The 17833-nt window shown below is 38.3% G+C and overlaps 1 protein-coding gene across 2 annotated transcripts in view; it reads left to right on the forward strand.

Moving 5' to 3' along the window:
• SLC16A10 (solute carrier family 16 member 10) overlaps positions 1–15504 on the forward strand; it is a 127920-nt gene extending 112416 nt beyond the window's left edge. The window contains exons 5-6 of one of the 2 annotated variants that reach the window (XM_070559308.1): positions 4091–4319; positions 7153–15504. In XM_070559308.1, coding sequence (XP_070415409.1) covers positions 4091–4319; positions 7153–7385 — 462 coding nt within the window. In that variant the 3' untranslated portion in view covers positions 7386–15504. The remainder of the gene's footprint in view (positions 1–4090; positions 4320–7152) is intronic. The other variant, XM_070559309.1, reaches the window with a different exon arrangement.
• Positions 15505–17833: the final 2329 nt, after the last annotated feature.

Below are 17833 nucleotides of genomic sequence, written 5' to 3' on the forward strand. Positions count from 1 at the left end.
TAGCCCTGAGCTAACATCTGCTGCCAATCCTCCTCGTTTCGCTGAGGAAGACTGGCCCTGAGCTAATATCCATGCCCATCTTCCTCTACTTTATATGTGGGACCCCTACCACAGCATGGCTTGCCAAGTGGTGCCATGTCCACACCTGGGATCTGAACCAGCGAACCCCGGGCCGCCAAAGCGGAACATGCACACTTAACTGCTGTGCCACCGGGCTGGCTCCTGTGAACTCAATCCTTAAAGAAAACCAAGAAATTTTACTTTTAAATAACTAATAATTTTTATTTAATAATTGCCATTAAGTTTAACAATTTTAAGTAACAATTATTGTCAAATAATTGAAAAAGAATATAAATTAACATATTTTGAATTGAGAAAAGGAGAACTTGCAGTCAGGTAAAGTATCAAGAAGTAATATGCTCAGGGCTGGCCCCGTGGCCAAGTGGTTAAGTTCGCGTGCTCCGCTGCAGGCGGCCCAGTGTTTCGTTGGTTCGAATCCTGGGTGCGGACATGGCACTGCTCATCAAACCACGCTGAGGCAGCGTCCCACATGCCACAACTAGAAGGACCCACAATGAAGAATATACAACTATGTACCGGGGGGCTTTGGGAGGAAAGGAAAAAATAAAATCTTTAAAAAAAAAAAAAAAGAAGTAACATGCTCAAAATATAGTAATAAATTTGAAACTCTTAAGTGAATGATTTTCTTTTTACAAAACTGACCAAAGAACAAAATTTTGAAGGGGCCAAAAATGGATAGAAAAATCAGGGTAACTACCAAAAGTAAAGTGCCTGGGTCTCATGTTATATAAACTGGTCCAAGAAACCATTCATTTGTTGAGCAAAATTGACTTTGTGCCAAGGAGTGTGCTGGGCTTCCAACAGTTCACTCTGGTTCTCTTATCTTGGAAGAGATGTGCACCGAACAAAATAGTAAAAGAATAGGAAGCACGTTCAGAGAAGCAGGTATCTTCCTGAAAGCTGGCCTCACAGAGCTACAGTGTTGTGCTGGGGATGTTTGGTCTGTGGCTTTACCAATTAAACCCATTGAATCTGGCCCCATAGGGCCCTAAAGTTTTAGGCTGGATTCTCTGGAGTGTGTGATGACAGATTGTTTCAAACATTCAAATGACTTTCCATGTTTATCTCCTTTTATGTTTGTAGGTAGAGTTTTAAAATGTAACTATTATTAAGAATATTAGGGTTTGTCTGGTTAGTTTTTCAGTAAAAATAACTCCTTAAATCTTTACCTACTTGTTAATTTCACACCACTTTCTCCATTTTGATTTCTCTTTAGACCTCTTTTTGTTTAGATGGGAAGCATCAGGAAGTCTTTTTACTTGCTCGAGGTCACAGAGAGCCAGGACCTGGTCTCGTCCCTCTGAGCCTTAGTTCTTTCCAATCCCCCAGGCTGCAAACCCAATCATCACCCACTGCTAAGAAATTATGCTTGTGCCTCCTGGAAGTTGTGTTGAAGGAAATGGTGTTTCAGCAGAAAATAAAAAATCAGCAGAATGGGGAGGTTGTGTTCTTTAGAAAATGTGAAGTGCCAGAAGTGCCAGACTTACTTTTCAAATAGTCAACTCAGAGTCTTAAAGAAATTATAATTCTACTATAAAGCCATATTTTAGTAATGAAGAAGAAAAACTTCCTCAGCTATATGGTATAATGGTGTCACAAAGAGACCTAACCTGGAGTTTGAAACCCTTTTCAAGAGCATCTTTCTTATTGTGGGGTCAGTGGACCCCTTGTGGTAAAGTCACCTGGGGAGCTTGTGAAAACCACCATTCCTGGATCCCGGCGCTCACACCCTGCATCTTCAGGAGCTCCTCAGGGCATCCTGATGCACACTAAGGTTGTGGGGGGCTGCCCTGAGGTGTGCTGCCAAGCTTGGTATGCCATGGGTGTGCCTAGTGGGTCCTCGGAAAAACAGAACAGATGAAGATGGTGATCCCGATGGCTGCTTTGTATGGTCTCTCTCTTCCTCTCCAGCCCCACTGTCGTTGGAGGGGACCCTCTAGGAACAGTTCCGTCTGCTTCCTGTTGCTGCCCATGCAGACCATGGGTTCCAGGTTGGCTCCATCTGTGCTTTGGGCACGTTACTAAACCTCTCCCAGCATCACTATCTTCATCTTTATAATGGGAATAACATTAGTACCCACTTCATAAAGTTGTTGTTAGGATCACCATCTAAGGTGCTTAGACAAATGGTTGGCATTTAATAAACACTATATAAACGATAGTTGCTATTTTATGCATACTTTAAAAAACCTGTTTTCTAAAACATTTCTTCTGCTGACTAGTGAACTGTCTCGTTTTAATTAATTCTTTGCCTTAAAAAGTTATTGAATTGTCTGCTCCTTCTTTTTTCCTACCCGTCATACTTGGAATATACAGCTCTGGCAACATCTAGAATCCTTCCTGTGTGCTTGTTTCTCTACATGTTCATTTTCCCACAACCCAAAGTTAGGAGCCAGGTCTTATTCACATGGCATAGTACATAGCATGTAGCACAGTAGCTGCCAAATGGCAGGCAACATCGGGTGTTTGATTCTGTTAACTGCTCTAACACTAAAATGAAAGTATTCGATGACACAGAATATTTCTCAACCTTAACTCTGGGGTGTTTAAATAGGATGTATCTGTGATACACCACCAGAAGACATAATGTTTGAGAATATTTTTTGATAATAATAATATTGATTTATACTATCAAAGTAATAAAAATGGACTACATAAATTAGTTCTTAGCATGTTATAGAAGAATATGTTTACATGTTTACTGTTTTCATTGCATATTATGCATCATATATTTTCTATGACAGAGTCAAACTTAATTGGAATCTGAATAATCAAAATTCAGTACATATTTATATCATACATATCAAATCATTATTAATATCTCCTTTTAGGTTAGTAGTTGCTTTTTGTACTTTGGTGCTCCTGTGTTGAGTGTATAGATATTTATAAGGGTTAGGTCTTCTTGGTGGAGTGTCTCTTTCATCATTACATACTGCTCCTCTTTGTTTCTCTTTACCTGTCTTGTCTTGAAGTCTACTTTGTCTGCTGTAAGTATTGCAACACCTGCTTTCTTTTGTTTGCCATTAGCTTGGAGTATCATCTTCCACCCCTTCACTCTGAGCCTGTGTTTGTCTTTGGAGCTGTGTCCTGGAGGCAGCCTACTGTTGGGTCTTGTTCTTTAATCCATCTCGCCACCCTGAATACATATCAAATCATAGTTACTCCTTTTAATCTCTCTCACTTGGTCTGAATATGCTCATCATGTCTGGAATATTAGCAGGCAGTATGTTTTAAATTGATTATTTAAATATCTAAAACTTACATCACTGTATTCCCCAAACTGGAAACTGTGTGATATGAAGAACTGAACTTGCTGGCATATTTTTATTTTGCAAAGGACTAATACCAATAAAGTGTATATAATTTCAAAGGTAAAATTTAAAAATCAAATTTTTTTTTTTAAAGATTTTATTTTTTCCTTTTTCTCCCCAAAGCCCCCCAGTACATAGTTGTGTATTCTTCGTTGTGGGTTCCTCTAGTTGTGGCATGTGGGACGCTGCCTCAGCGTGGTCTGACGAGCAGTGCCATGTCCGCGCCCAGGATTCGAACCGACGAAACACTGGGCCGCCTGCAGCGGAGCGCGCGAACTTAACCACTCGGCCACGGGACCAGCCCCTTAAAAATCAAATTTTGATGAATGAATTTGAACTGATATTCAAAGGGCAATATTTATTGAGCACTGACCAGATATAAGATCCTTAAACCTTATAATATCTAGTTCAAAGATGACTTCTGTACAGATTCTGACCTCAAAGAGCTTACAGGCTGGAAGGGAAAGTAAGTATATAAAAATAGTTACTTTCTTCTTGTCCTTTACTGGAAATATTGAGAAAGTGCTAGGAGAACTCGGGGTGATGATTATGGGAAGTTATTATATATATAAAATCAAGGTGAACTGGGCTGGGGAGGTGACTAACAATAACCACTTAAAAGTCCTAAGCATGTTGCTCAGTAATAGTAACATTCTCTTTTCCTGAGAGCAGAGTTGACATTGTGCTGTCTGTCCTAGGTGCTTTCCTTTATCTTCATTGGTCTCATGTCCATGATGATTCCCCTGTGTAATGACTTTGGGGCCCTCATTGCTGTATGTCTCATCATGGGTCTCTTCGATGGATGCTTCATTTCCATTATGGCCCCCACTGCCTTTGAGTTAGTTGACACCTGGGATGTCTCTCAAGCAATTGGATTTCTGCTCGGATTCATGTCTATACCCATGACTGTGGGCCCACCCATTGCAGGTAAATGTAATGATTCTCTGGTAATTATATTCATAGCATTTTCTACTGCAGGTCCCAAGTCTCACTTATAGGTAAAATGTATTATGATTTATTGGTTACTGGTCTTTTGTGTGCCTTATCTATAACATTTTTAATAAGACCGCTATGGATGGCATGTTGAAAAAGTTTGCTGAAGAGTTTCTCTTATCCTTGTTGATACCTAAAATACTCAATAAAATGTGTATTAGTAAACTTCTGGGCTTTAAGCTTTCACAATTCCTATATTTCACTTAGTATGTGTTTTGGAGGAAAGGGAACATGGTTTCTTTTTTAAAAGAAATGAAGATTCTGAAAGATTTCTAAATATGTATGCTTTGTATAACATATCTCCTGAGAAATAATTAATGCAAAATAACATTTAGTGGAAACAACCCAAGTGTCCATCAGATGAATGGATAAATAAAATGTGGTATATCCATACAATGGACTATTATTCAGCCATGAAAAGGAATGAACTGTGCTGATACATGCCACCAGGTGGATGAACCTTGAGAACATCATGCTAAGTGAAAGAAGCCAGATACCAAGGTCGCATATTGTATGATTCCATTTATGTGAAGTATTCAGAATAGGTGAATCATAGACACAGAGGGCAGATTGGTGGGTGCCAGGGGCTGGAGGGAAGGGAGATGAGGGAGTAACTGCTTAATAGGTATGGAGTTTCCTTTTGGTGTGATGAAAATATTTTGGAACTAGATAGAGGTGGTGGTTGCACAACATTATGAATGTACTAAATGCCACTAAAATGGTTACTTTTATGTTATGTGAATTTCACCTTTAGTATAGACATGTCTCATGTTCAATATTACTTGGGTGACAGTATGAATTACTATGATAAGATCTGATAAAATTATGAATACATTTACATGTACAGTAGTCCCCTCTTATCCACGGGGATATGCACCAAGACCCCCAGCGGATGCCTGAAACCGCAGATAGCACCAAACCCTATATATACTATGTTCTTTTCACTTAAAGGAAGCACTTCACAGCTTCTCTTTGGCAAGTCTGAATTGCCAGCATCACTACTCTTATACCTTGGGACCATAATTAACTAAAATAAGAGTTATGTCAACACAAGCACTGTGATACCTTGATAGTTGATCTGATAACCAAATGGCTTCTAAGTGACTAATGGGCAGGTAGCATATACAGTGTGGATACTCTGGACAAGGGATGATCCATGTCCCGGGCAGGAGGGAGCAAGATTTCATCACGCTACTCAGAATGGCAGGTGATTTAAAACTTAAAAATTGTTTATTTCTGGAATTTTCCATTTGATATTTTCGGACCACAGTTGAGCACGGGTAACTGAAACTGCAGAAAGTGAATCCTCAGACAAGGGGGTGACTACCTCATGTACCGTCATCTGTGTGTGGCACGTGAGGGGCTCCATGAAGTTCAGCTCAGTTCATTCTCATATCCAGCACCACACATATCTAGCAACTTTGCCGGTTGGGAATCTAGTCATGAATCAAGCAAGCAGAGTCACTACTGAGCAGACCAGATAAAATTTAAGTTCTTCTGAAGGTTACAGCCTCCCTGTAGGAGAACCCTCAGTCCTTCCCTTCTGCCGCAGGTAATACACTATTCACATTACTTTTATACCTTACAAGCTCAGTTTCTTAGGGTTTCCAAGCCCACAGCACTTTAGTAGGAATGGTGTTTGCTACTAGAAGTAACTGATAACAGACAAAGAATAAAGGAGGTAACAGGAAACTTCCAGGGCAGATAGAGGAACACACTGCAACTGGCGCCAGAAAGCCCCTGCTCACCAGGAGGCTGCGAGGGATCACGGCGTTACAGCCAGACATGGTAGTGTTCACAAGGATGAAAGGTTCGCTTATATAGGGAACATTCTGATTCAGGAGAGAGGAAAATCCTATATTTAGATATATTGCATATTTTAGTTTTTATCCAAAATGAATGTACACTTTTTTTTATGTGTTGGTACTTCACTGGACGAGTCCTCAGCTGTTTATGCAGCAGAGTCAGATATTCAGTACACTATGTTCCCTGGACGTTTCAGATAACTGAAGTATATATAGTAACTGAAATATTGTATAGTAAAAGTTACAGAAGTTTAAAAACACTAAGATAACTTTTAAAATCTGGATTTTGGTAGAGAAATTAGAAGTAAGAAGTTCTCTAAATAACAGTTTTCAGAAGCAGAGCCCAAGGGCCTATTAGAGAGCCACACATTATATTCTTCTCTCTTCCTCCAAGTGCTGACATGCCTTACTGTCTCTCCAAAATGTATTTAACAACCTAACTTTTCATCCTAACTCTCAGATTTATAATTTTTCATGATTTTGGGTTATAATTTTAAATAGTTTCATCTTATTTCATAAACAGGCCCAAAAAAGGTTTGAAATGTAGGCATTTTGAGGTATATGTGTGTATGAGAGAAGTTTCAGCTGGTGGTCCGTCCACTTTTAGCTGAAATAAGGACCTTTACACTACGTGTCAGAATACCCTGAATGGCCTCTGAAGGGTTTTGAGAAAGCCAAAGCTTGGTTGCAAAGATTTTTTTCTATGTAATATCTTGATATGGAAACTCAGAGGCCTGTAGTCTGTGACAAGATTAAAGATATGAGATCTTTTCCTTCCTCATACCAGAAAAGGCTTTATTTCAGACCCCTTTCCTAAAAAATGTCTGATATCTGAGATGTTGTTTGAACTAGTGCTGCTGAGATGAAGTTATCAGGTAGGGAATAGAACATCAGTGTGACTGATCTGAGACCCTTAAGAGCCACACTTGTTTTCTCTTGGTGACAGTTTTCTCCCTCCCCAGGGTTACTTCGTGATGAGCTGGGCTCCTATGACGTGGCATTCTACCTCGCTGGAATCCCCCCCCTTATTGGAAGTGCTGTCCTTTGTTTTATCCCGTGGATCCACAGTAAGAAGCAAAGAGAGATCAGTAAAACCACTGGAGGAGAAAAAATGGAGACAATGCTGGAGAACCAGAACTCTCTGCTGTCAAACTCATCTGGAATCTTTAAGAAAGACTCTGACTCTGTTATTTAATGTCTTATATACCTCCACCAGACTGGATTTGCTTTCAGAATTTTAAACAGTTTTCCCTTTTATATGAATTGCAAATTTCTTATTTTTTAATCATATCCTGAGAATAGCACAGCAATTGGAAAATAGAGCCCTGATTACTCCAAGAACCATTTTCTGCCACCAAATAGCCGTTCGGTATTTCCATGAGTCTGAGGGCAGAGACTTGGGTACATGGAAACATGTCTGAAAGTCAAATATTGTGAGAATTTGAAGCTATTTCAGTAAAAAGCAACTCTGGAAACTGTGAATGCTATTTAGCTTGTACAAATATTTAAAAATACCTCAAGCTATACTGAAAGGGTTGCAGTTTGGTTAGGACTGGAAATATTTTTTGTTGTCTTACATGGCGTTTTGAGTTCTGGTATCTCTGTTTTAATTTCTTCTGCTATTTGGAAACTTTTTACAAAATTTAAGCTTGGATTCTAGACAATGTCAGATTTACCTAAACCTCAAGTCTGTGTTAAAGTTGCTTGTCTGCTGTTAAATAAGCCATGAAATTAAGTTATTCTGACTTGCTCCAGTGTCAGGGGACCACCTTGGAGCAGATGATAACACTGTATTCGAAACCAGTGTTTGGGATGAAAAGGATCCTGTTCCTGGGAGCAGAGCAGTTCAGGAATCAGGCATTTCTTTCATTTACGTTTGTTCCCTGTGGGTTTGCAGTGTGTCTTACTCAAGTAGCCAGAAACTCCCCAAATTTCTGAATTTGTTTAAATTGTAACAATAAAGTAAAATAGAATGAACGAAAGATATTCTGGCAGTTTTAACGTAGAATTTTTCTGGCTTCTGAATTTGTTAGGACTAGGACCTGAGATTTAAACAAAGTCTTACTGAGCATGTTGTTAAGTTGTAGTTTCAGGCACAAATGGCGGGGGGAAAGTCTTTGTATTCATGAAGAAAATATCTATTTGTGATAGAAACAACAATTGCTCAAATTGGTTTATGAAATTAATGGGTCTTGAAAGGTTAAAAGCACTCATAAAGAGAAACAACTCTCGGGCCGGCCCGGTGGTGCAGTGGTTAAGTGCGCACATTCCGCTTCGGCGGCCCGGGGTTCACCGGTTCAGATTCCGGGTGCAGACATGGCACCGCTTGGCAAGCCATGCTGTGGCAGGCATCCCACGTATAAAGTAGAGGAAGATGGGCATGGATGTTAGCTCAGGGCCAGTCTTCCTCAGCAAAAAGAGGAGGATTGGCAGTAGTTAGCTCAGGGCTAATCTTCCTCAAAAAAAAAAAAAAAAGAGAAACAACTCTTATATTTCCAAAACTTTCTGGCAAAAATTTGCATTCATATGTATTTACCCTAGTGTCCTGCCCATTAACATTCCCAGTAGTTTTTCTGTTTATACACAGACAATTGTAAGAAAGTCATTGGAGTTTTAAGGACCTAAAATTAAAACCAAAGTCATGCCATGATTCCGGCTCATCTATGAAAAATAGGAACAGTGACCTCATCCCTGAAACTATACTTTAGTGCATTTTTTTTCTTATTTAGTACATTTTGTTTCCTCTTCAGTACATTTTTTCTTTAAAAGTTAATATGCAAAATGTATTTAAATCCTAAATACACATGTATATTAGATCTTCCTCAAATGCAGCTTGTTCCCCTGGGAAGAAGAATGCTCTCTTCTTCTAAAGCACCTCCGGGATCCATCTGCTTCCAAATTCTGAGGAAAGAGAGAAACTTAATTATGTCCCTGCTTTTCCATTCACCTTCTCTCATTTCTGACAGGCAGAGCCCCTCCCTTCCTCGTCTCTGGCTGAAGATGGAGATGCCTGGGCAGCACGTGGATTTGTGGTTGTTCAGGTGGGGGGGCATGCAGGGTGCTGGAGGCAAGTGAGGCCGTTAATTAAGCAGCTAGAAAATCTACTAACTCTGCCTTTCAATATCAGCTCTCTCATCGCAACCTTGAACGTTCAACGTGTAATGCTAAATGTGCAATTTATCTTTAATAGGATTTGAAATATTGCCCATTCAGGGGACTTAGGTTATTTATAGTTTGGAAGGTTCTGTTGCGTTAAAAGAAAAAAACCACACACACTACATTCTGACCATACAGCCCTTTCATGTTCTTATTTTAAGCTTTTAGAAAATGACTTAAAAATGATAAAGTAGTACATTATCAGGGTCTTCATTTATTCATGCCCACTTATGTAAAACATTATTTCCTCATTATTAGCTGTGCTTTTGAGATCAGCAAAAACATGTAACTAAGATCAGTCATCAAACCTGCCATTATAAAATGTTTATTTTTTTTTTACAGTTTTAGCAGACTTCTCAGACTTTCCCCCAATTTTACAGAAAGAATAATTCTAAAATAGAAAATGTACTCTGTAAAGACCTCTAAATGTTTTTCTTTTCAAAATTTGACTGATTTTAGGAAAAAAATAGGTAATAATCTGAAACTCAAAGACTTGATCTTGCTTGGTTAATTTCTACAATAAGAGAGCAAAGTGACTTAAGTATTTATAATAAAACTTAGATCTCAGAATATTGTTTGTGTATATTACACATGTATAGTTTTCAGTCTAATGGAATGAATCAAACAGGATCTATAACACTGAAAAGCTACACTATAATAGACTCTTGTGAAGAGTAGTGTGCTGTAATAATAAAGAAAAAGAAAAACTATAAAAGATAAGGTGCTAAATTCCATAAAATGCATATTTAATAATATATTGGTTGGTACAAAAAGTTATAAAAGTTTTAAAAGTCTAAAGTTCTCAAAGTTCTATAAACTAAGAACGTGAAAAATACTAATATTCACAAAGATTTGTGTTTTACATCAAGAAATGCTACTTTACTCTTTCAAAATAAATCCTTTCTGATTTCTGGACTGTTACTGTTGCAATAAAGTGACCTGATGAGCCTAAATTTTTTTGTGCAATCCAGACGCTTTTTTAAGAGGAAAAGAATAGAGTCAGAGCTCTGCTTTCTCTCTCTCCATTCTGTTTCTGATAGGACTCAGCAAATTCTCCAATTCAAAAGGGTCTGGCTGTTGAGGCCAACAGTAACATAAGAAGGGGGGCAATTCCTCCTTTTCACAGAAACTCTGGATCACGTGCTATTGTAGCAGATGCCCAGGGATCCTCCAGAAACATTTTGGTTAAATTTAATTGCAGCGGATATTGTTGGGATCAATCCACTTCAGTAATAATAAACCACCCAGATTATTGATACTTTATTCAAAGGTTATGTCTCTTTGATCACAGTTGCAATGCTTAGTCTGCAGACCTAGTCCAAGACTTCTAACTTCCACTGAAAGTTGCATAGTACTTGCATTAAGCTTCACATTCTATTCATAAATAGAAACAAGACTTCATTTGCATTTCATGATCCATATATTATCTGTTTATACTTGTTTGCCTATGATCCCACAGGCTCTGCCCAAGTATGGAGAAACCTTTAACACTGTTAGCTTCAACGTCCCACACTTCTAAAGTAAATGTACACTTAGTTGTAAACTAAACATATGTTTACTTCTGATAATTCTAATCCTTTTAATTGCATTTAGGAATATTTTAATTTGTACCATTGTTATTTGTAAACTGTCCCATGTCCAGATGACTTTTGAGGTTAAATCAATAGAAAACTTGAATAGAAAATGTGGTATGGGGACCGGCCCGGTGGCGCAGTGGTTAATAGCGCACGTTCCGCTTTGGCAGCCCGGGTTTTGCTGGTTCAGATCCTGGGTGCAGGCATGGATGTCAGCTCAGGGCCAGTCTTCTTCAGCAAAAAGAGGAGGATTGGCAGCAGTTAGCTCAAGGCTAATCTTCCTAAAAAAAAAAGTGGTGTGAGATTAGGGGTAGGCAACCTCTAGCATGGGTGGCTCTGAGGAGTTCCTGGTGGTGCACTTTCACACCCTCTCATAGGCCTCTTTTTTCTTACTCTTTTCATCTGTCTTTATCCTTAGCATTCTTTTTCCCTTTACTTCCCCCATCCTTCAAAATCTGCTGAAGAGTCCATTACCGTCCTTACCTAGTTCCTGTGGTTGCTTAGCTGCACAACTTACTGGTCCCTATGGTTTCAGAGAATGGAACCCCATCCAATTTCATGTAACCTGGAGAACGGCTTGCTCTCAGCTTTCAACTTAGAGTTCTAATGGTCTACACTGAAATTTTTTTTAATTATGTGATTAAAATTTAGGGGGAACGTAATCAGTTTCATATAATTGGCATCTTTTGTGCTAACATATAAAACTTTATTAAATATTTAAGGTAAATGCTTTGAGAGAAAAGATTGTCAAGTTCTTAGAATAAATATTGTCAGAGAGCATAATTTTTTACTTTTTCATATTCCATTAAAGTTTTGCAAATCTTCCACCTGAGGGCACATCCTGGAGGATACTTGGAAAGGAGGGGGCCTCCAGGAGGCAGTTCCTAATGAGCCTGGTGACACTTTATGGGGAATGGTGTTAAATTCCCACAGTCTAGAAATATAAGTGGAAAGTATAAGCTAATTAGCTCTAATTTTTAAATATTAAACAATTTATTTAAAACTCCTTAGGAAATTTCTAACATTGAAAACTTCATTTTTGCTGGCATAAACATTAAGGAGCAATTTTTGTATTAGGTTAACAGTTGTTGCTTTTTCCAATGCATGAAATGGAGAAGGAAGTAAAACTTTATTGCTTTCTTATTACATCTGTGTGCCCTTTTAATCTGAAAGACAAGTGGTGTCTTAAGCTAACAGAAAAATGCACCATCCATAACAGTTTAACTAACTCTTAAAAACACAAACCTTTTGCCTTGTTATTAAAACAAAAGAACACTGTCATTCATAATGGTGACATGGCAATGTGGAAGAAGAACACTGAGAAGGAAGCCTTGTCCTTTCCCGACAACTGTTAATCCTGCTCATAGTACTCACTGATTTCTGTTGATGTTTGATGTAAGGGGACTAAACAGACCGTCCAGAGCTGAGTCTGAGAATGGGTGCAGGGGCAAAGAATAACGAGGTGGAGAGCAACAGTGGACAGCTCCTGGGGTCACTGTAATGTCATAGCCATGGCCAAATGTGAACTCCACATACAAATTAGAACCATAATTGCTGAACTACCAGAAATGTGGACTTTTATTAGGTGACTCCTGAGACAAGAAAGACCCATGAAACAATTCATTGCCACAGCTTTGAATCACTCAAAGAAACCTTGAAACTTGGGACACAGTAGTTTACTTAGCTTGTCCTTTGTAAATTATCCATTTTTAAATAGTAAACACTAATCATCTTGACCTCTATACATTCAAGGAAATCCCCCCATGGTACTATTTTTTTTTGACAGATATAAAATAATATAAAAGGCTACCTCATTTATGAAACAGGATTTCAATTCTTTATCAGTGTGTTGGAACAACGTTGGGAATGAAATAAAATCTTTTTAAGTACTTGATCATGATAGCCCACCTACCTCAGCTTTCAGTGTCCAACTAAAAGACCAGATTAATCAATTCTTGCTTAGTCAGAAGGGAGATAACGGTGGGTCTGGGATTAAAAGGCAAGTTGTTTAAGGGGGTCAAGATATCAGTAAAATTTCTTAAGTAAGTGCTTTGTTCTCATAATTGGATATAAAGAAATATCAACTAATGTGGTCTATGGATAATCTGTAAAAGGAAAAAAATGGAAGAAATTTATAATCTGTATATAATAATGAACTCTTACTGAAATGCTTCACCAGTGGCTTTTCAGATGACACTAGCAGCTTGACAGGTTTTGCTTTCATTTGTGTTTTCTTTGGCAGAAGATGGATGATCACTAACAATGGGCTGTATTGTGCCCTAACCTTACAACTTATGTGTGAAACTGACATCAGACCCCCCCCCCCCCCCCCCCCCGCCAAATCCCCAGTGGAACAAGGACCGTGGCAATGAATATTTGTCTCATTGGAGTTTTTACAAATGCTATCAATAATGTCGGAGTTAACCCACAAGTTCCCAATCTAATTAAAGATGTTTCTAGCCTGTCAATATGAGTGCTGTAAGAAGAGTATTTTGGAGTCAAATGTCACTAAGCATGTATGTGACAGGAAGTATCACCAGTATAAAATAACATTTAGAAATCAAATTAGATCTGTGATACTATTTTGGGGCCTCTGATATATGACTTTTCTTCTTGACTAGATTCTTTTCAGTATCTGTGAGTTACTAGAAGAGTCAATTTGTAAGTATTTTAAATGTGTGTGAACACGTAGACCTTTTCCACTGTGACCGTCCCTGTAGTCTTCTACAGTGTGTTCTAATAGGCTGGAGAGTAATGGGTCAGTGTATCTTTCATAATTCAGCCTATTTTGGAATATTATTTCAAGGACTGAGGGTTTGTTATCAAGAGTGCTGTATTTTGACCCTAGGCTATGAACAGACTGTGTGTTTGGTGCCTTTTTTCCCCCACCAAAGAAAGATTATATCAAGATTGGTGCTAAATTTCATGTTCCTTTCAAAATTATTTTTTCTTTTAAAATATATATAACACAATAAGAAATGTGTAGATCCAGCAGTATTATGCATGCTGCATTTTGTATCCAAGGGAAAAAAAACTTAGCTCTGAAGCAATTACTGAGTCCAAATATCTACTTAGAGATATGTAATTTTTGTTAGTACATAAGGCTTTAAAGTATGAAACTCACAAGAAAATGATCACCAAATGAAAACTTAATGACGAACATAGCCCCCCAAGATAATAACTAAAGAAAAAGTCCCTGGTCGAGGTTTCGAGCATGAAGTTAGCTACTCAAAGTATTCTGTAATTCTGAGGGTATGTGAAAAAAGAGTTATGTATATTTTATTATGTATGTATTTATACATACTCAAAATAGCTTTCCATTGAGCTTGTGTAAGTAGATATTTTAAGCTATTTTTCAGGATAAAATTGGAGTTTTGGGAGTCATCAATCTGAAAACTTGGATAATGAGTTACATTTAAAAAAAAATCACACCAACAGTATCATTGCTCATCTTTCAGATTTAACACTAAGACTGAAATTAGCAAGGACTGTGTCTGGTCAGTAAATGTCAGACCTGTGCTCCATCAGGGGCTCTCAGCAGCGTGGTTGTGGCTGACTGTGTGACACACACTCACCTAAAAGTCTACCTGAAATTCTATGTGGTCTCTGAGTCCTAATGCACCTCTCAGTGGGATTCAGAGGAAGTGGGGACCATAGGCTTTTATTTAATCCTGTTCTTTTATAGACTTTGCCTTAACTCTGTTTTATGCGGATTTTATAAGCATAAATTAGAGAAATGATACCCATTATCCTTTTCCTAATTAGGAAGACCATGCATTTAGAACCTACTAGAGTATACTGGATTCTCTGTTAACTAATGATAACTCCTTTCTACTGTTAACATGAATTATTTGTGGGAGGGAGAATGGGGGCTTGTTAATCAGAAGTTACGGGAGAGTGAGATGAAATATCCCTTTAGTAATAACTTTTGATGTAACTGTTAATATACTGTGGTTTGAGAAATGTAAGATTGTAAAGGCATTGCACGATGCTTGATAAATTTGCATTTTGTCAGTTTGTTTTCCTCCTACCAGTTTATTTTAGCCTGAAAGTTATAGGTACAAACTGAACCCTGCAGTATTATTAAGAGAGAGTTTGGATATTTTAAATGTCTCCTAGTGTAATCTGACATTTTTCATGTCAACTAATTTTAGTTTAATGTTTATCTAAAAAAAGTGATTTTAAAATTATTTTGCATTTTTTCAAAGTTAGAAAAACATGCTTTATCTTAGACATCAAAACCAAATTATTCCAAGTGCACCCTGCACCCTGCAGCATGGCTCTGCTCCTCTCTCTGCCTACACGGCATGCCATTTTTGGCACAATAGCTGTTTAAATGTAGATCACCATGCGAAATGATTGTGCTGGGTTTGATCAGTATACAGTATTCTAGTACTTGCGTTTTAAAAATTTTGTTTCTTTTAAAAGAATATAATTAATTTTTTTAATAATGTGCGATTTAATATAGATAGCCAAGCCTTTTTAATGAAAAGAGCTTTGTAATCATTTGGAGGATAAGATCATTTTACTGTGGAACAATGTAATATTCTCAGTTAATACAATAAAAAAATGTTAGTAAATTTCCGTAAGGCTTTGTGACTACATTTATGGAATTCCCTGGGGAGAGGGGGGAAGGAAAAATTACTAAAGTGAAGGAAACAGTCTGTGTTGAATAAAAGAGAAATGAGCTGTGTGCTTTTTAAGCTGCATATATGTATTCCAAGTGTGTTTGGGTATTGTTATTTCTCTGGGGCAAAGAACAGGGATAAAAATGATCCAAAAGCACTGAATGGTCCAAAAACTATTTCTTCTTGACATAACTTTTTTTGTAGTTGTCTTACATTACTGTTTGTTTTACTTACACTGATTAAATTTATTCAATTCAGCTGGTATTAGGTGACCTCCTGTTTACTGACAATTTCAGGGGCTGGTCAGGAACCAGGCTGGAATTTTAAAAGACAATCCCGTTACTGTGGATTACCCACTTGGAGAAAAACTCTGTACTCAGCGATTGTTTATTATTTGATGAGCCCTAACTATGGGGCAAATTATTATTTATGTTTAATGGTGCTACAGAGATTTTATACATTAAGCTCAAGAATGTGGAATTTGTGATATATCATTTAATCCAATAATTATTTAATGTCCGCACACAGCTGCCAGAATGTATAGGCCATTGGAGGGCTGTTGAAGGAACCAGGAGAGAATGGATATGACACATTGTTACTTATCCTAAGCAGGATAAAATTCACTCTCTGAGATAATAATGTTTATGGGAAAAAAAATAGAGGACTTCTAATGTATATAGAAAACCTAATTTTTCTAGAGGCATAACTCAAATCAAATAGTTATCACAGTATCAAACTTGTAGGATTTAAAGATCTCTTCTCATAGTCTCCTACAGGTGAACCTAAAACTTTAAATTCAAGAGTTCTCTTTTTAAATCCTCAACTCAAGAGTCACCAGTGTCTTCCTGAACCCTTCCATGGATAGGAAGCTCACTACCCCATGCAGGGTATCCTCCGTAGCTAGGCCCTCGGCTTCCCGTGCTCACCCCATCCAGCTCACCACCTCTTACCTGGCTTTGTCCGAGTCATCTGTGGGTCTCCCTGGTCACTCCCATACATCCATCAGTTACTCCACAAAAGCCTTTCGGTCCAAGGTTCAATATTCATGTGGAGCAACTTTATTTCCGCTCACACTTAACAGTGAGCCTTGGAACCTGGTCATCTCTGGAAGCGGCTTCATCTTTGAAATCTTGTATACCCACATCCCTCTCTCTTATCGCAGCTTCCTATCATTTTATTCCGTCTTCCTCACTTCATCGGGCCTGCTCTTCATTTTGGGATCACCCTCCCACTGACTCCTCCATTCCCTCTCAGTCTGTCCCGTCTCTTCCAGTCTTTACTTCGTGCCCTAACCCTTAACCCTGGGATCTGCAAAGCTCCACTCAGCTTTCTCAATATTCAGCTCACTAGTTGCCCCAACATCTTTTCCCCCCAAATTAAACACTTCCAGCTTCCTCAACTGTCTCTTCTCTCTCTTCTATCACCACTTTTCCTCTCTCTACTGGATCATTTCCATCAGCATAGATACATGCTGTTATTGCTCCCATCTTGGGAAAAGAAAAAAGACTCTTAAACCCACATGCCCCCTGCAGCTATCGCCTCATTTCTCTCCATCCATTTACAAAAGACAAAAAGACAACCAAAAGAAGTTCTTGAAAAAATTTCTACTCAATCTCTCCAATTTTACCTTCTCTTATTCTCTTTTGAGTCCGCTCCATCAGGATGTTGCCCCTACCACACCACTGAAACTGCCCTTCTCAAGGTTACCACTGACTGCCACATCAGTAAACCCAATAGTCATTTTTCAGGCCTCATTTTATTTGAACGATCAGGACCATTTGGTACAGTGAATCGATTCCTTAAAACACCGTGTAAATTTCAGGTGTACATCACTATAGTTCAGTTTCTGTATAGACTGCATCGTGTTCACCACCAACAGTCTGGTTTTTTATCTGTTACAACACATATGTGCCCCTTTACCCCGTTTTCCCCTCCCCCTAAGCGCCTTCTCTGGTAACCACTAACCTGTTCTCCTTATCTATATGTTTGCTTATCTTCCACATATGAGTGAAATCATACAGTATTTGTCTTTCTCTATCTGGCTTATTTCACTTAGCATAATACCCTCAAGGTTTATCCACGTTATTGCAAAATGGCATAATTTGTCCTTTCTTATGCCTGAGTAGTATTCCTGTGTGTGTGTGTGTGTGTGTGTGTGTGTGTACACACTACATCTTTATCTGCTCATCCATAGATGTGTACTTGCGTTGCTTCCATGTCTTGGCTATTGTGAATAGTGCTTTGATGAACAAAGCAGTGCATATTATCTTTTTGAATTATTGATT

The sequence above is a fragment of the Equus przewalskii genome, chromosome 9 (assembly GCF_037783145.1).
Source record: "Equus przewalskii isolate Varuska chromosome 9, EquPr2, whole genome shotgun sequence".
Classification (NCBI taxonomy): Eukaryota; Metazoa; Chordata; class Mammalia; order Perissodactyla; family Equidae; genus Equus; species Equus przewalskii.